Source organism: Xenopus tropicalis, chromosome 9 (genome assembly GCF_000004195.4).
Source record: "Xenopus tropicalis strain Nigerian chromosome 9, UCB_Xtro_10.0, whole genome shotgun sequence".
In the NCBI taxonomy this organism is placed as follows: domain Eukaryota; kingdom Metazoa; phylum Chordata; class Amphibia; order Anura; family Pipidae; genus Xenopus; species Xenopus tropicalis.
The window spans coordinates 2,880,627-2,898,213 of NC_030685.2; the positions used below are offsets into that span (position 1 = coordinate 2,880,627).

At 48.1% G+C, this 17,587-nt stretch overlaps 5 protein-coding genes across 5 annotated transcripts; 3 read left to right on the top strand and 2 right to left on the bottom strand.

Moving 5' to 3' along the window:
• Positions 1–7,976: 7,976 nt before the first annotated feature.
• Positions 7,977–8,566, bottom strand: LOC116407585 (histone H2B 1.1-like). The gene has a single exon (XM_031893106.1). The coding sequence runs from the start codon at positions 8,511–8,513 to the stop codon at positions 8,133–8,135; it is 381 nt and encodes a 126-aa protein (XP_031748966.1). The 5' UTR covers positions 8,514–8,566; the 3' UTR covers positions 7,977–8,132.
• A 312-nt stretch (positions 8,567–8,878) lies between these two features.
• Positions 8,879–9,357, top strand: LOC100492873 (histone H2A type 1). The gene has a single exon (XM_002944612.5). The coding sequence runs from the start codon at positions 8,905–8,907 to the stop codon at positions 9,295–9,297; it is 393 nt and encodes a 130-aa protein (XP_002944658.1). The 5' UTR covers positions 8,879–8,904; the 3' UTR covers positions 9,298–9,357.
• Positions 9,358–11,288: 1,931 nt separating this feature from the next.
• LOC100493036 (histone H3) lies at positions 11,289–11,798 on the top strand. Its single transcript, XM_002944613.5, has one exon. It carries the CDS (start codon positions 11,329–11,331, stop codon positions 11,737–11,739), a length of 411 nt encoding a protein of 136 aa, XP_002944659.1. The 5' UTR covers positions 11,289–11,328; the 3' UTR covers positions 11,740–11,798.
• A 1,942-nt stretch (positions 11,799–13,740) lies between these two features.
• On the bottom strand, positions 13,741–14,228 carry LOC101733262 (histone H2A type 1). Its single transcript, XM_031893092.1, is given in 2 exon segments — positions 13,741–14,181; positions 14,184–14,228. Coding segments are annotated over 2 exon segments (411 nt in total). The 5' UTR covers positions 14,214–14,228; the 3' UTR covers positions 13,741–13,800.
• Positions 14,229–14,443: 215 nt separating this feature from the next.
• On the top strand, positions 14,444–15,217 carry LOC100498553 (histone H2B 1.1). Its single transcript, XM_002942857.5, has one exon. The coding sequence runs from the start codon at positions 14,632–14,634 to the stop codon at positions 15,010–15,012; it is 381 nt and encodes a 126-aa protein (XP_002942903.3). The 5' UTR covers positions 14,444–14,631; the 3' UTR covers positions 15,013–15,217.
• Positions 15,218–17,587: the final 2,370 nt, after the last annotated feature.

Below are 17,587 nucleotides of genomic sequence, written 5' to 3' on the forward strand. Positions count from 1 at the left end.
CAATAAAGGGGCCATTTTTACAGAGAGAATTTATTTTTAGCACAAAGTGAAACCAGCACCGGATATTATTCATAATTGCCTACAAAATTAGCGTTGCTCCCCATTTATCCAATATGTCTCCTTTAAAAAGTTGTGTTACTGACTGATTTATTGAGAAATTCCCCCAAACCCCACTAGCCCCGCCCATCTGTGCCACTTCCTGCTGCCTCCTTTCCCCCAAACCCCACTAGCCCCGCCCATCTGTTCCACTTCCTGCTGCCTCCTTTCCCCCAAACCCCACTAGCCCCGCCCATCTGTGCCACTTCCTGCTGGCTGAATTCAGCAGCTAGGCTGACCTGATAGGGAACTGAAGCCTGTCTGTGCTTGTGCGAGTGCAGGGCTGTGATTGGCTCTCCCCCTCCTACTGTGCTTCTGGCAGGGACCGTTAGGACACGCCCACCCCTCATTTGAAACCCAGACAGGGACCTGAGAGGATCTATAGGGAGCTCCAATAAAGGGGCCATTGTTACAGATAGGGTTAATGTTTAGCCCAAAGGGAAACCAGCACCGGATATTATTCATAATTGCCTACAGGGTTAGGGGTTTCCCATTTATCCAATATGTCTCCTTTAAAGGAAAACTATCCCCTCAGAATGAATATTAAAAGCAAAGATTCCTGCCTGGATCTGTAGTGATCAGGTGGTTGGGGGGGATGAGCTTAGCTGTGTCACACCCCTGGCTCCGCCCCCATTCCCCTCTCTCTGTTCTTTCTGTACCAGGGATATTCAAAAAAAATTCGCAAAACTGTGAAAAAATTTGCGGAACGGCACAAAATTTGTCAAAGGCGGCGACACATTTTTTGTCCAGGCCCCGACTTTTTTGACATGACCGAAACTTGTTTCATGACGAAGTTTTGTGGCTGTTTTGCGGAAAAATCCGCCAATGGTGAACTGCAGAATTTTACTGCGAATCCAAAATTTTACTCATCCCTAATTTTAACCCTATTTTCTAGCAGTCGCCAGGGCTCTTTTCATATAAAAATGACTCACTTTGTCCCCCCTGCACAGCCTGGGAAAGGAGGAAGCAGGAAGTGGCACAGAGGGGCGGGGCTAGTGGGGTTTGCGGGGAATTTCAAGAATTCAGCCTAAAACACTACATTTACATTCCTTCTGTCAGGGTCGGACTGGGGGGTGCAGGGCCCACCACGCCTCCCGCCCCAGGGGCCCTGCAGGTGCCCCAGCCGCGTCCCCTAACCCCCCCAGGGGGCCCCCTAACCCCCCCGAAGGGCCCCCGACTGACGTCCTCCCCGAGTGCGTATAAATTGAACGTGTCGGGGAGGAACAGTCAGTAGGGGGAGCGCCGGTAAAGGTCGGACTGGGCCGCTGGGGCCCACTAGGGCCCCAGGGGCCCACCGGGATTTTTCCCGGTGTCCCGGCGGCCCAGTCCGACCCTGCCTTCTGTATTTAGATGAGTACAATTCATTGGCACAATATTGTTTTTCCCACAATGTGTCCCCTTTAATCCGCAACTAGGAGGGTGCCATTTTGAGTTGCCATGAACTTTCCAGCAGGGGAATGACTGGTTATTATAGAGTCACATCAGCTGTTTGTATTGGGATCTATTTACTGAATGATATGAGCGGCTCCTACATGAACTTTCCAGCAGGGGAATGACTGGTTATTATAGAGTCACATCAGCTGTTTGTATTGGGATCTATTTACTGAATGATATGAGCGGCTCCTACATGAACTTTCCAGCAGGGGAATGACTGGTTATTATAGAGTCACATCAGCTGTTTGTATTGGGATCTATTTACTGACTGATATGAGCGGCTCCTACATGAACTTTCCAGCAGGGGAATGACTGGTTATTATAGAGTCACATCAGCTGTTTGTATTGGGATCTATTTACTGAATGATATGAGCGGCTCCTACATGAACTTTCCAGCAGGGGAATGACTGGTTATTATAGAGTCACATCGGCTGTTTGTATTGGGATCTATTTACTGACTGATATGAGCGGCTCCTACATGAACTTTCCAGCAGGGGAATGACTGGTTATTATAGAGTCACATCGGCTGTTTGTATTGGGATCTATTTACTGACTGATATGAGCGGCTCCTACATGAACTTTCCAGCAGGGGAATGACCGGTTATTATAGAGTCACATCAGCTGTTTGTATTGGGATCTATTTACTGAATGATATGAGCAGCTCCTACATGAACTTTCCAGCAGGGGAATGACTGGTTATTATAGAGTCACATCAGCTGTTTGTATTGGGATCTATTTACTGACTGATATGAGCGGCTCCTACATGAACTTTCCAGCAGGGGAATGACTGGTTATTATAGAGTCACATCAGCTGTTTGTATTGGGATCTATTTACTGAATGATATGAGCAGCTCCTACATGAACTTTCCAGCAGGGGAATGACTGGTTATTATAGAGTAACGGCAGCTGTTTGTATTGGGATCTATTTACTGAATGATATGAGCAGCTCCTACATGAACTTTCCAGCAGGGGAATGACCGGTTATTATAGAGTAAAGGCAGCTGTTTGTATTGGGATCTATTTACTGAATGATATGAGCAGCTCCTACATGAACTTTCCAGCAGGGGAATGACCGGTTATTATAGAGTCACATCAGCTGTTTGTATTGGGATCTATTTACTGACTGATATGAGCGGCTCCTACATGAACTTTCCAGCAGGGGAATGACTGGTTATTATAGAGTCACATCGGCTGTTTGTATTGGGATCTATTTACTGACTGATATGAGCGGCTCCTACATGAACTTTCCAGCACGGGAATGACCGGTTATTATAGAGTCACATCAGCTGTTTGTATTGGGATCTATTTACTGAATGATATGAGCAGCTCCTACATGAACTTTCCAGCAGGGGAATGACTGGTTATTATAGAGTAACGGCAGCTGTTTGTATTGGGATCTATTTACTGAATGATATGAGCGGCTCCTACATGAACTTTCCAGCAGGGGAATGACTGGTTATTATAGTCACATCGGCTGTTTGTATTGGGATCTATTTACTGAATGATATGAGCGGCTCCTACATGAACTTTCCAGCAGGGGAATGACTGGTTATTATAGTCACATCGGCTGTTTGTATTGGGATCTATTTACTGACTGATATGAGCGGCTCCTACATGAACTTTCCAGCACGGGAATGACCGGTTATTATAGAGTCACATCAGCTGTTTGTATTGGGATCTATTTACTGAATGATATGAGCAGCTCCTACATGAACTTTCCAGCAGGGGAATGACTGGTTATTATAGAGTAACGGAAGCTGTTTGTATTGGGATCTATTTACTGAATGATATGAGCGGCTCCTACATGAACTTTCCAGCAGGGGAATGACTGGTTATTATAGTCACATCGGCTGTTTGTATTGGGATCTATTTACTGACTGATATGAGCGGCTCCTACATGAACTTTCCAGCACGGGAATGACCGGTTATTATAGAGTCACATCAGCTGTTTGTATTGGGATCTATTTACTGAATGATATGAGCAGCTCCTACATGAACTTTCCAGCAGGGGAATGACTGGTTATTATAGAGTAACGGAAGCTGTTTGTATTGGGATCTATTTACTGAATGATATGAGCGGCTCCTACATGAACTTTCCAGCAGGGGAATGACTGGTTATTATAGAGTCACATCGGCTGTTTGTATTGGGATCTATTTACTGACTGATATGAGCGGCTCCTACATGAACTTTCCAGCAGGGGAATGACTGGTTATTATAGAGTCACATCAGCTGTTTGTATTGGGATCTATTTACTGAATAATATGAGCGGCTCCTACATGAACTTTCCAGCAGGGGAATGACCGGTTATTATAGAGTCACATCAGCTGTTTGTATTGGGATCTATTTACTGAATGATATGAGCGGCTCCTACATGAACTTTCCAGCAGGGGAATGACTGGTTATTATAGAGTCACATCGGCTGTTTGTATTGGGATCTATTTACTGACTGATATGAGCGGCTCCTACATGAACTTTCCAGCAGGGGAATGACTGGTTATTATAGAGTAACGGCAGCTGTTTGTATTGGGATCTATTTACTGAATGATATGAGCGGCTCCTACATGAACTTTCCAGCAGGGGAATGACTGGTTATTATAGTCACATCGGCTGTTTGTATTGGGATCTATTTACTGAATGATATGAGCGGCTCCTACATGAACTTTCCAGCAGGGGAATGACTGGTTATTATAGAGTCACATCAGCTGTTTGTATTGGGATCTATTTACTGAATATTATGAGCGGCTCCTACATGAACTTTCCAGCAGGGGAATGACCGGTTATTATAGAGTCACATCAGCTGTTTGTATTGGGATCTATTTACTGACTGATATGAGCGGCTCCTACATGAACTTTCCAGCAGGGGAATGACTGGTTATTATAGAGTCACATCGGCTGTTTGTATTGGGATCTATTTACTGACTGATATGAGCGGCTCCTACATGAACTTTCCAGCACGGGAATGACCGGTTATTATAGAGTCACATCGGCTGTTTGTATTGGGATCTATTTACTGAATGATATGAGCAGCTCCTACATGAACTTTCCAGCAGGGGAATGACTGGTTATTATAGAGTAACGGCAGCTGTTTGTATTGGGATCTATTTACTGAATGATATGAGCGGCTCCTACATGGACTTTCCAGCAGGGGAATGACTGGTTATTATAGTCACATCGGCTGTTTGTATTGGGATCTATTTACTGAATGATATGAGCGGCTCCTACATGAACTTTCCAGCAGGGGAATGACTGGTTATTATAGTCACATCGGCTGTTTGTATTGGGATCTATTTACTGACTGATATGAGCGGCTCCTACATGAACTTTCCAGCACGGGAATGACCGGTTATTATAGAGTCACATCAGCTGTTTGTATTGGGATCTATTTACTGAATGATATGAGCAGCTCCTACATGAACTTTCCAGCAGGGGAATGACTGGTTATTATAGAGTAACGGCAGCTGTTTGTATTGGGATCTATTTACTGAATGATATGAGCGGCTCCTACATGAACTTTCCAGCAGGGGAATGACTGGTTATTATAGAGTCACATCGGCTGTTTGTATTGGGATCTATTTACTGAATGATATGAGCGGCTCCTACATGAACTTTCCAGCAGGGGAATGACTGGTTATTATAGAGTCACATCAGCTGTTTGTATTGGGATCTATTTACTGAATAATATGAGCGGCTCCTACATGAACTTTCCAGCAGGGGAATGACCGGTTATTATAGTCACATCGGCTGTTTGTATTGGGATCTATTTACTGACTGATATGAGCGGCTCCTACATGAACTTTCCAGCAGGGGAATGACCGGTTATTATAGAGTCACATCAGCTGTTTGTATTGGGATCTATTTACTGACTGATATGAGCGGCTCCTACATGAACTTTCCAGCAGGGGAATGACCGGTTATTATAGAGTCACATCAGCTGTTTGTATTGGGATCTATTTACTGACTGATATGAGCGGCTCCTACATGAACTTTCCAGCAGGGGAATGACTGGTTATTATAGAGTCACATCGGCTGTTTGTATTGGGATCTATTTACTGACTGATATGAGCGGCTCCTACATGAACTTTCCAGCAGGGGAATGACTGGTTATTATAGAGTCACATCGGCTGTTTGTATTGGGATCTATTTACTGACTGATATGAGCGGCTCCTACATGAACTTTCCAGCACGGGAATGACCGGTTATTATAGAGTCACATCAGCTGTTTGTATTGGGATCTATTTACTGAATGATATGAGCAGCTCCTACATGATCTTTCCAGCAGGGGAATGACTGGTTATTATAGAGTAACGGCAGCTGTTTGTATTGGGATCTATTTACTGAATGATATGAGCGGCTCCTACATGAACTTTCCAGCAGGGGAATGACTGGTTATTATAGTCACATCGGCTGTTTGTATTGGGATCTATTTACTGAATGATATGAGCGGCTCCTACATGAACTTTCCAGCAGGGGAATGACTGGTTATTATAGAGTCACATCAGCTGTTTGTATTGGGATCTATTTACTGAATGATATGAGCGGCTCCTACATGAACTTTCCAGCAGGGGAATGACTGGTTATTATAGAGTCACATCGGCTGTTTGTATTGGGATCTATTTACTGACTGATATGAGCGGCTCCTACATGAACTTTCCAGCAGGGGAATGACTGGTTATTATCGAGTCACATCGGCTGTTTGTATTGGGATCTATTTACTGACTGATATGAGCGGCTCCTACATGAACTTTCCAGCAGGGGAATGACTGGTTATTATAGAGTCACATCGGCTGTTTGTATTGGGATCTATTTACTGACTGATATGAGCGGCTCCTACATGAACTTTCCAGCACGGGAATGACCGGTTATTATAGAGTCACATCGGCTGTTTGTATTGGGATCTATTTACTGAATGATATGAGCGGCTCCTACATGAACTTTCCAGCAGGGGAATGACTGGTTATTATAGAGTCACATCAGCTGTTTGTATTGGGATCTATTTACTGACTGATATGAGCAGCTCCTACATGAACTTTCCAGCAGGGGAATGACTGGTTATTATAGAGTAACGGCAGCTGTTTGTATTGGGATCTATTTACTGAATGATATGAGCGGCTCCTACATGAACTTTCCAGCAGGGGAATGACTGGTTATTATAGTCACATCGGCTGTTTGTATTGGGATCTATTTACTGAATGATATGAGCGGCTCCTACATGAACTTTCCAGCAGGGGAATGACTGGTTATTATAGAGTCACATCGGCTGTTTGTATTGGGAGCTATTTACTGAATGATATGAGCGGCTCCTACATGAACTTTCCAGCAGGGGAATGACTGGTTATTATAGAGTCACATCAGCTGTTTGTATTGGGATCTATTTACTGAATGATATGAGCGGCTCCTACATGAACTTTCCAGCAGGGGAATGACTGGTTATTATAGAGTCACATCGGCTGTTTGTATTGGGATCTATTTACTGACTGATATGAGCGGCTCCTACATAATGTCATTATACCTGAATATATATTGCAGCTGCTTATTAGTCCCACAGTGCCCCCCCAGCAGTTGGAGGGCCTATTCTCTCCACAGTTTGATTTGTCAGTTTGTAATATAGTAGGTATGCTTGTGGGAAAAAAAATAATCTTAATGCATTTGAAGTGCACATTACCCCTCTCTCCCGCCACAGGACTCCGGATTCAGTAGTTTGGGGTCAGGGTCAGAATGGAGGGTGCAGGGACCCAACACTCCCCAAGGGGCCCCCACTACCAGTCCGACGTCCTCCCCTGAGCGCATATAAGTGAAATGTGTCGGGGGACCCCAGTGAGGGGAGTGGCAACAGGCATTGGGTCGGGGCACGTAGTAAAAAAAAAAAAAAAAAAAAAAAAAAGTTGCACAACAAATGTGTTTTGTGGAATTTATCGCCGTTTTGCTATTTTTCCAGTTGTTTCGTGAATTATTTTCGGAAACGAAACAGGATGGATTCGCTCATCACTAATTATAAACTCTATGGGGCAGGGACCTCCATCCTCTTATCTTTTGGATTCCTAATTTATTGCAACTGAACGTGTTTTTATTTTTCTTGGTTATACTTTGTATTTATTTTCTACTATACAACCCTGCGTACATAAGTAGCGCTTCATAAAGAAAATATACATACAATATATATCGAAACCCACTGCCCCGCCCCCTTCCCATTCTGATTGGCTGCACCACAACCGTTGGGAATTTCAACCATCCCTCCAAAACCTTTTGTCCGATTCCAACATCCCAGAGTAGCAGCTTTGCTTTCCTTCCCTGCGCTCCTGTACTCCCTGTATATTAGAGCAGCTGCGCTTCCCGGATTATTACTCCCTCATAATACAAACGGCCCTGTATATTGTACTCACGCCCGGGAGCTTCTTGGATTATTGTTTCCCTCAGAATACAAGAAACACAGAGTATCCACTTAGTGTTTGGGGAAAAGGTTCCTTTACTCCCAGTTACATTGGATTCCCTAAGGGATCAGGCAAGTCCCACAGAGCCAGTTACAGATCTTATAGGGAGGGGGTGGGTGGCTCTTAGAAGAGCCTTTGTGTTGCTGGGAGTAGGGCAGGAGATGGGGCAGCAGTTACTTGGCGCTGGTGTACTTGGTGACAGCCTTGGTGCCCTCGGACACGGCGTGCTTGGCCAGCTCCCCAGGCAGCAGCAGGCGGACCGCGGTCTGGATCTCCCGGGAGGTGATGGTGGAGCGCTTGTTGTAATGAGCCAGGCGGGAGGCTTCCCCTGCGATGCGCTCAAACACATCGTTGACAAAGGAGTTCATGATGCTCATGGCCTTGGAGGAGATGCCGGTATCGGGGTGCACCTGCTTCAGCACCTTGTACACGTAAATGGCGTAACTCTCCTTCCTTGTCTTCCTGCGCTTCTTCCCATCTTTCTTCTGGGTCTTGGTCACCGCTTTCTTGGAGCCTTTCTTCGCGGCTGGAGCGGACTTGGCTGGATCAGGCATGATCAACTATCCTTACGCTTTCCGATAAACGAGAAAACTGTTTCCTCCGCCTCCCGGGCTGCTGCTTTTATAGCCCTCCCATGCAGATAAGGCTGCCTGATACAATTGATTCTAACTGGTCAGCTTTGTCACATAGTATAAAGCTCTCCCATCTACAGCAATGGATTGGTGTACCTGAAAGCAACTGTGTGACTGGTTGCACTCAATCCCGCCCATTAAAAGGAGGAATATATTTAGAGCAATTGATTGGTGCTTTCAAAACCTATACGGTGATTGGTTGCATTGCAACTTACCCAATTGGAGAAGAGAGGTGTGTCCAGAGCTCCCTATAAAAGCAGAACCAGTCGGTAATTTTACATTCTGCAATATCTTTGTCTTTGATCGTGAGAACATGTCCGGAAGAGGCAAACAAGGCGGGAAGACTCGGGCTAAGGCCAAGACCCGCTCATCCCGGGCTGGGCTGCAGTTTCCAGTTGGCCGAGTTCACAGGCTCTTGAGAAAGGGCAATTATGCTGAGCGGGTGGGAGCCGGAGCTCCGGTCTATCTGGCCGCAGTGCTCGAATACCTGACCGCTGAGATCCTGGAGTTGGCCGGGAACGCCGCCCGGGATAACAAGAAGACCCGTATCATCCCCAGGCACCTGCAGCTCGCTGTGCGCAATGATGAGGAGCTGAACAAACTGCTCGGAGGAGTCACTATCGCTCAGGGCGGGGTCCTGCCCAACATCCAGTCCGTGCTGCTGCCCAAGAAAACCGAGAGCTCCAAGGCGGCCAAGAGCAAGTGAGCTGCCCGGTCACAGCGCCCCCATCAGGAAACAACACAAAGGCTCTTTTCAGAGCCCCCACACCGGCTAAAGAGGGCTGCATGGCGCACACAGGGGGGGAGGGAATTCCTATTGATCATTATAGTTCCTTACAAGCCCGTTAGTACAGACAGAAGGCGGTGGAGGCGCCCAGTGGTATTAGACAGGTCAGTCCGTAGTGCGGATATATAAACTGGCTGTGGGCCTATAATAACTCATTAGGGAAAGATGTTGGGAAACCTCTATTTCTTTGCAGAGAGAATCCTGTGAAACCCGGCGCTTCTGTTTCAATGCGCAGCTGTCAGGGTTCCGGGGAGTCTCCTGTTCTATTTCTAACTCCCCAGCACTGAGGGTTTTCAAACAGATCTGGGTTTATTATGGATTTGCTGGAGACCGAACTGTAGCGGTCAGTGTGGGGCCGGGACTGTGGGAGATTGTGCTGCTCAGTGAGTACCAAGTACGGGTGCGGAGACCGAAACCCACTGTGTCCCGTGTAGAACAGACAGGGAGCGATGCGATCTTTTACTTTAGATCAAGTTTCTGTCACAGCGAGTTGTACCCCGACATTCTGTGTGTGTGTGGGCTGATTTTATGGCAGGGGGTACAGGCACTATTAGATGTGGCGGGATTTCCCGGGAGGGATAACTGCAAATAATACGAACTGCTCTGCCATTGAGTTTAGCCCTCACGGTACAAAGCGATACATAAAATCAGTAACAGCTCTGAGACTGACCGAGTGGGGGCTCTGAAAAGAGCCTTTGGGTTTATGAGCGAATCAGCAGTCAGATTCAGCCCCCGAAGCCGTAGAGAGTGCGGCCCTGGCGCTTGAGAGCGTACACCACATCCATGGCGGTAACGGTCTTCCTCTTGGCGTGCTCGGTGTAGGTGACGGCGTCCCGGATGACATTCTCCAGGAAAACCTTGAGGACCCCCCGAGTCTCCTCATAGATGAGGCCAGAGATGCGCTTGACTCCCCCTCTCCGTGCCAGGCGGCGGATGGCGGGCTTGGTGATGCCCTGGATGTTATCCCGCAGTACCTTCCTGTGCCGCTTGGCGCCTCCTTTCCCCAAACCCTTCCCGCCTTTACCGCGTCCGGACATCTTGCTACTAGCTCTGATAGAATCAGTCTGTAACCAAGGCTTTCTGGCCGCTCTTTTTATACAAAACTGAGAAGGAGGAGCCAAAAGAGTTCGGGCGGGGTTTATATGTACCGCCAAAATCCTTCATCTCCGATTGGCCCCAGACAAATCGATTTCAGTTTCAAATGACCCGCCAAAACAGCCCGCTCTAAGTAACGAACTGAATCCAAATCTGTTGCTACAGGATACGGGGAGAGGGGATTATTTTTATTTTGCGTCGCAGACGTTGCGGCAGAGTAAGACTTTATGTGTAGCCTGAAATGTCCCTTATCTGCTATTTATTCATATCCTGCCACTAGGTGTCGCCCGAGCACCAAGGAACAGTGTAACAATCAGTGCCGGGCGTTAGATTAGTGGAGACTGGTTCCGTGGTTTCTTTTCCAGTTGCCAGTTATACGCGGCCCAGTGGGGCTTCCGATTCAGAGGAGACGGCAGTGGGATTTGGCAGGACAGTTTGTTAGCAAAAGGCCAGAGGTTTTAGGTTTCGAAAACATTTTACACATATAAGAGCAAAATGTACTCTGTATAAAGCGCGTAGCATTTACACGCGCCGAAATATCACCGCTAATAAATTAAACTGAACCGCTAAACTGTAAATATATATTCCTGTGGGGCGGCTGCTAGAGGGAACCCTGGTTTATTTTGGCGGCCAAATGAAACTTAGCGGTTATCGGACATAGAGGCGGGATCTATTTAAATTAGCCAATAACACAGGATATTTTAGGCGGGATTCAAGAAATCGAGGTGGATTTGCGGAGGCGGTAGGGGCGTGCTTATAATCACCCAATCACAGGGAGGAGGCGCCAATAAAGCAGAAACCAGCAGCCGTTTGTTTCAGTTTGAGTGTGTTACTCAGAGAGGTTTTGTAGTTACAATGGCCCGTACCAAGCAGACCGCCCGTAAATCCACCGGAGGGAAAGCTCCCCGCAAGCAGTTGGCTACCAAGGCAGCCAGGAAAAGCGCCCCAGCCACCGGCGGCGTCAAGAAGCCTCACAGATACCGGCCCGGCACAGTCGCTCTCCGGGAGATCCGCCGCTACCAGAAATCCACCGAGCTGCTCATCCGCAAGCTGCCTTTCCAGCGCCTGGTCCGGGAGATCGCTCAGGACTTCAAGACCGACCTGCGCTTCCAGAGCTCAGCCGTCATGGCTCTGCAGGAGGCCAGCGAGGCTTATCTGGTCGGTCTCTTTGAGGACACCAACCTGTGCGCCATCCACGCCAAGAGGGTCACCATCATGCCCAAGGACATCCAGCTGGCCCGCAGGATCCGAGGCGAGAGGGCTTAGATCCAACCCGCAGAACCTTCCTCCCCAACAGCACAAAGGCTCTTTTCAGAGCCACCAAATCCCCAATAAAATGAGCTGAATCTTATTTTATCCAGCAATTCCCTGAAACCCTCTCCTTTCCTACTTAACAGCGGCCGTACAAGGGTTACTCAATGGGAGTGGGGGGGAAGGCGCGATCCTACTGAATAGCAATCAGAATGCAGAGCCCCGAGTTTGTTTCTGTCCTTATCTGATAAATGTATGTAAGGAAAATATGTGCGTGACATAAAGGGGAACAGAACAAAAAGCCTTGAAGATGACGCCTAGAGCTTTTAGCAATTCAAAACAAACGCTTGATTTTTACTAATTACAACACAGCTGATAAACAATATTTTCAAGTATTCTGTATGGCGGGAACATACAATTTCCTTCCACTTGATTGTAGCCTTCTCCCCCAGTGCCCGACCTGCAGCAACTCCCCCAGCCCCAATGTACAAATAAGGAAACTGCTGCACTCACTCCCTGTGTCTCAGCCGAACACTGCGGTATAAGGAGAGTCCGGCATTGGCTCTATAAGCCGCAGTGTGTGGTAACAGCGCCTCCAAGTGGCATGTTAAGTGGATAGCACAACTAACTCGGGCTCCTGGCGTGTAACCCTCTCTCTGCCAGCGGCTCATACAAGCTCCTTATACAGAACTGCAGCGAGTTGGCAGCACCCCGGGAAAGGCTGATGTCACTATCAAGCGATACCCGGGATGTGGCGATAGGATCTTGCCCGGTATCCCGCTATTAGATTCAGTTCCCGGTGTAGATGGAATATAGTGAGTGGCTTTAAATTATAATTCATTTCCATTAGCCAATCAGAAATTACGCGACTAACACCCCACTGGTGGACTCCGCCCATACTCCTTGAGTTCTCTCTCAGGTCCTCTCCAGCTGCATATAAAGCGGTTGAGCGGGTCGATTATCACAGTTTATTCTTAGGAGCATCAGTGAAAATGTCCGGACGCGGTAAAGGCGGGAAGGGTTTGGGGAAAGGAGGCGCCAAGCGGCACAGGAAGGTGCTGCGGGATAACATCCAGGGCATCACCAAGCCCGCCATCCGCCGCCTGGCACGGAGAGGGGGAGTCAAGCGCATCTCTGGCCTTATCTATGAGGAGACTCGGGGGGTCCTCAAGGTTTTCCTGGAGAATGTCATCCGGGACGCCGTCACCTACACCGAGCACGCCAAGAGGAAGACCGTTACCGCCATGGATGTGGTGTACGCTCTCAAGCGCCAGGGCCGCACTCTCTACGGCTTCGGGGGCTGAATCTGCTCATAAACCGGTTTAAACCCAAAGGCTCTTTTCAGAGCCCCCACTCACTCTCCCAGAGCTGTTACTGCTTGATCAAATTTGTAGCGGTTATATCTAGTTATGGGTTTGTATGTATTGATTCTCTGGTAGTTCTACTTCCCCTGCACTCAGACCCCCACGGGCAATTCACTGACTCCCTTTGCACCAGAGCAGAGCTCGGAAACTGCTGCACCTCCCCCCCCGGGCTCTGTAATAGGAACCGGCTCATTACTGATCCCTATTTATACACGGACTGAGATGCAGGTTCCTCCGAGCTCTCAGCCCCTGTACTTGTTACTCCCGGGAATCCCCTATCGGATAATAATGCGCCAAACCAACTAAGATTTTTCAATTTCTCAGGGGAATGATGGAAGCTCCAGTTAATTTAATTTTCCCAGTTTACGGAAGAAACGTCACTTTAATCAGCTGAAAATATCAGTATTGCGTTTAAACCCCCGAGCAAATACTCCCAATAATTGATTCGCTAAAAACCCACCCAGTGTTCTCTGGCCAATCAGTTATGAATACAGAAATCCCGCAAAAATGCTTTTGCGCTATTTTCAAATTGGAACATGAAATGGTCGTTACGATGAAACCGTTGAATATTTCCCTTTTGCTGACACAATAGCGGTAATTTCAGAACAGTGTGCGCTTTGTATATGTGTCATGCAGCCCTCTTTAGCCGGTGTGGGGGCTCTGAAAAGAGCCTTTGTGTTGTTTCCTGATGGGGGCGCTGTGACCGGGCAGCTCACTTGCTCTTGGCCGCCTTGGAGCTCTCGGTTTTCTTTGGCAGCAGCACGGACTGGATGTTGGGCAGGACCCCGCCCTGAGCGATAGTGACTCCTCCGAGCAGTTTGTTCAGCTCCTCATCATTGCGCACAGCGAGCTGCAGGTGCCTGGGGATGATACGGGTCTTCTTGTTATCCCGGGCAGCGTTCCCGGCCAACTCCAGGATCTCAGCGGTCAGGTATTCGAGCACTGCGGCCAGATAGACCGGAGCTCCGGCTCCCACCCGCTCAGCATAATTGCCCTTTCTCAAGAGCCTGTGAACTCGGCCAACTGGGAACTGCAGCCCAGCCCGAGATGAGCGGGTCTTGGCCTTAGCCCGAGTCTTCCGGCCTTAGCCCGAGTCTTCCCGCCTTGTTTGCCTCTTCCGGACATCTCAGCTTCTGTATTCAAATAGACGAAACAGTACCAAATTCGTACTATGTCCCACACTTTATAGACAGTAAGTGGCCCGCCTCTCTTCTCTCACTGGCTGATTCTCAATTTAACCAATCACATAGCTTGGTTCAGAAAGCACCAATAGGTGACTAAGATACCGACTCGCCTTATATTTTTTATTTTTTTTTTCCAAGCTGGATATACTGCAGCCAATTACAAAGAAGCTTTATCAAACGCCAACCATTTGCTGCTAGAGTCTGAAGGAGGACGGATTTCATACCATGTGACAAAGCTGGCCAGTTAGAATCAATTTTATCAAGCAGCCTCATTTGCATGGGAGGGCTATAAAAGCAGCAGCCCGGGAGGCGGAGGAAACAGTTTTCTCGTTTATTGGAAAGCGTAAGGATAGTTGATCATGCCTGATCCAGTCAAGTCCGCTCCAGCCGCGAAGAAAGGCTCTAAGAAAGCAGTGACCAAGACCCAGAAGAAAGATGGGAAGAAGCGCAGGAAGACAAGGAAGGAGAGTTACGCCATTTACGTGTACAAGGTGCTGAAGCAGGTGCACCCCGATACCGGCATCTCCTCCAAGGCCATGAGCATCATGAACTCCTTTGTCAACGATGTGTTTGAGCGCATCGCAGGGGAAGCCTCCCGCCTGGCTCATTACAACAAGCGCTCCACCATCACCTCCCGGGAGATCCAGACCGCGGTCCGCCTGCTGCTGCCTGGGGAGCTGGCCAAGCACGCCGTGTCCGAGGGCACCAAGGCTGTCACCAAGTACACCAGCGCCAAGTAACTGCTGCCCCATCTCCTGCCCTACTCCCAGCAACACAAAGGCTCTTCTAAGAGCCACCCACCCCCTCCCTATAAGATCTGTAACTGGTTATTGTGTGTAGAATGAAAGCTGGTTAGAAAACGTGGTGTTGGAAGAATAAAACTCTTGCATCCCGGCATGTAGGTAGAAGAGTTAGTGACGGGGCATTGATACAGTGAGGGAAGAGCTCAAGTGGCTGTAATGTGCTATGAGGACAATATACAGTGTTCTCTGGTACAGAGCCCTTACGAGCTTTTCCTAGTGTATCGGTAGAAGTTACAGCCGCCCCTTATTCTTTAGTAACAAATCCCACAGCCCCAGTGACTGAATTGAAATGGAAGTTAAATAGTTGTCTCTTTACTTTGGCGGGCGATTTGAATTTATTTTTTTGTGTTGAGGCTTCTGTCATTGGCTATAAGTAGACAAAGGAATATTTGTATTATCCAATCAAGGGCTACGTTACACACGCACTCCGCCCTCATTAAAGTTCCCGCTCTGGTCCCATGGATCTATATATAAGTGGACGGCTGGGCTGCTGTGATCATACTTTGTATTACTTCCCGCCTTAGTGACTGAAGTGTCCGGATGCAGTAAAAGCGGAAAGTGCTGCGGAATAACATCCAGGGCATCACCAACCCCGCCATCCCTGTGTCCAATCACCTGAGCTGCAAATCAATTTAGAACAGAAGCTCAACTCTGCCACCTAGAGGCAGTGTCCGGTTGTGATAATTCTGATGCTTTCAGTAAAATGAGCTTAGAAACCCATGAAACCCCCATCAGAATGGTGACCCACCTGGTTAGAGCAACCTGTGCAGGTCTGGCCTGGGAGTCAAAATAGGCCCTGGCATTCCCAGTACCCAGAGGCTCAAACCCAGCCCAATAAATAGTGACTGTCTGTGGCACCTTAAATTATATTTTTTCCCTTTGATCTGATTGGCTAATGAGACTGTATTTGTGATTGGTGAATATGGGGTATATACGGTGCATTCTGTATCCTGTTTCCCAGCCTATGATTAAGTGCATGAAACGCGTAAGGCTATAATGTGGTCTAATTGCAATAAAGCTTCTTTGTTTGTAGCTGCTATTGGCTGCCCGTGGGATGTGTGAGCGCCCCCGTGTGTATTGAGGTAGAACTTCCCCTCACGCTGTAGGTGGGGGGCATTTGCACCCGGCACCCAGGTATCTACCGCCGAGCTCTTCCACGTATAACTGCCAACATACCCCAATATCCTTCTTTTTTTTTACTTTCTTTTCTCCCCCTCTCCTTTCCTCTGGTTTGTGCTGAGGAATCTGGACCCTGATTGCGGGGCGGCCTGGGGTCCATAGAGTGATGCCCATCATGGAGCTGCCACCCAGGGTCGCCCCTCACCCCTGTAATACCGGGCGCATATTAAACCCACACCCCGCGGGGCTCGTTAGCAATTCATTTCGATGCTGCTGCAGATTGGACAGTTTTATGCGCAGTCAGTGCATTTAATGCCAGTCAGGGGGGCAGGGTGTGGGTTTAATATGCGGCCGGTATTACAGGGGTGAGGGGCGACCCTAGGTGGCAGCTCCATGATGGGCATTACTGTTACTTGGCACAAACATGGCTCCCACAAAGAAAGAACAAAAAAACGAATTCGGTCACGCCCACTTTGTGGCCACACCCTAAATACAACGCCCACTTTACAAAAAACACCCTTTTCCAGGCGGGCGTACCGCCCAATTGTCCAAGTTTGTACAATTATTTTCTGGACCATTTAGCAAACTAACTCCTGATTGGATGCCATCGGCAGGTTACAGCCTACTCGTAAACCAGTTCCATTGGCCAAAGCACCTTAGCGCTGTTTGGTTAACAAAGTACTGATTTGTATACAACGCCCCGCCCTGCAGCTCAGCCAATCATTGGCGGGCTCATTCTGCGTTCCGAGCCTCATCTTCAGGTCCGTTCGGAGCTTCTAGAGTCAGAGGCATAGCTGCTACTATTCCCCCTAAACACCGTCCTTTCCCTTCTGCATAAACCGTGTGCCACAAAAATGTGTTCGCTTTTCATAGTGTCGGAGAATTTGCAGCAGTCCCTGGCGCGTTTGTTTCTTAAACATTTCTCTTTCCGCCGCTGCAGCTCATAATCCCGCCTCCTGACCTCTTAACCAATAGTGGAATCGGCCCCGCCCCCCGTGTCCAGCTACAGGAAGCAGAGCAGTGAGAGAGACAGGTCGGTAAGGGAGCGGCGCTGCGCTCACACCTGAGGTGATTCTCACTGTAGCACCGTCCCGGGGAAGTAGGGAGGGTTGGTCACTATGCTGTGCGCTGCACTATCCCTGCTCGGTGTTTGCACCAGGGTCCCAGGTACCTGCATGCCGAACGGGAAAAGGGAAGTTCGTAATCCTGAGCAAAATAAAAAAAGTGTTGGCAAATGTAAGGGCAAGTTTAGCAGTAAATGCCGGCGCGCTGCGGATGATGTCATCAGCAACGCGCCACCTACTGGTAAATTTACCCGGAACTGGCCGCTGATTGGCTGCTTTTTCATTCCCGTTCTGCATCGGGGCACGAAGCAATATCTCAGGTTATACAT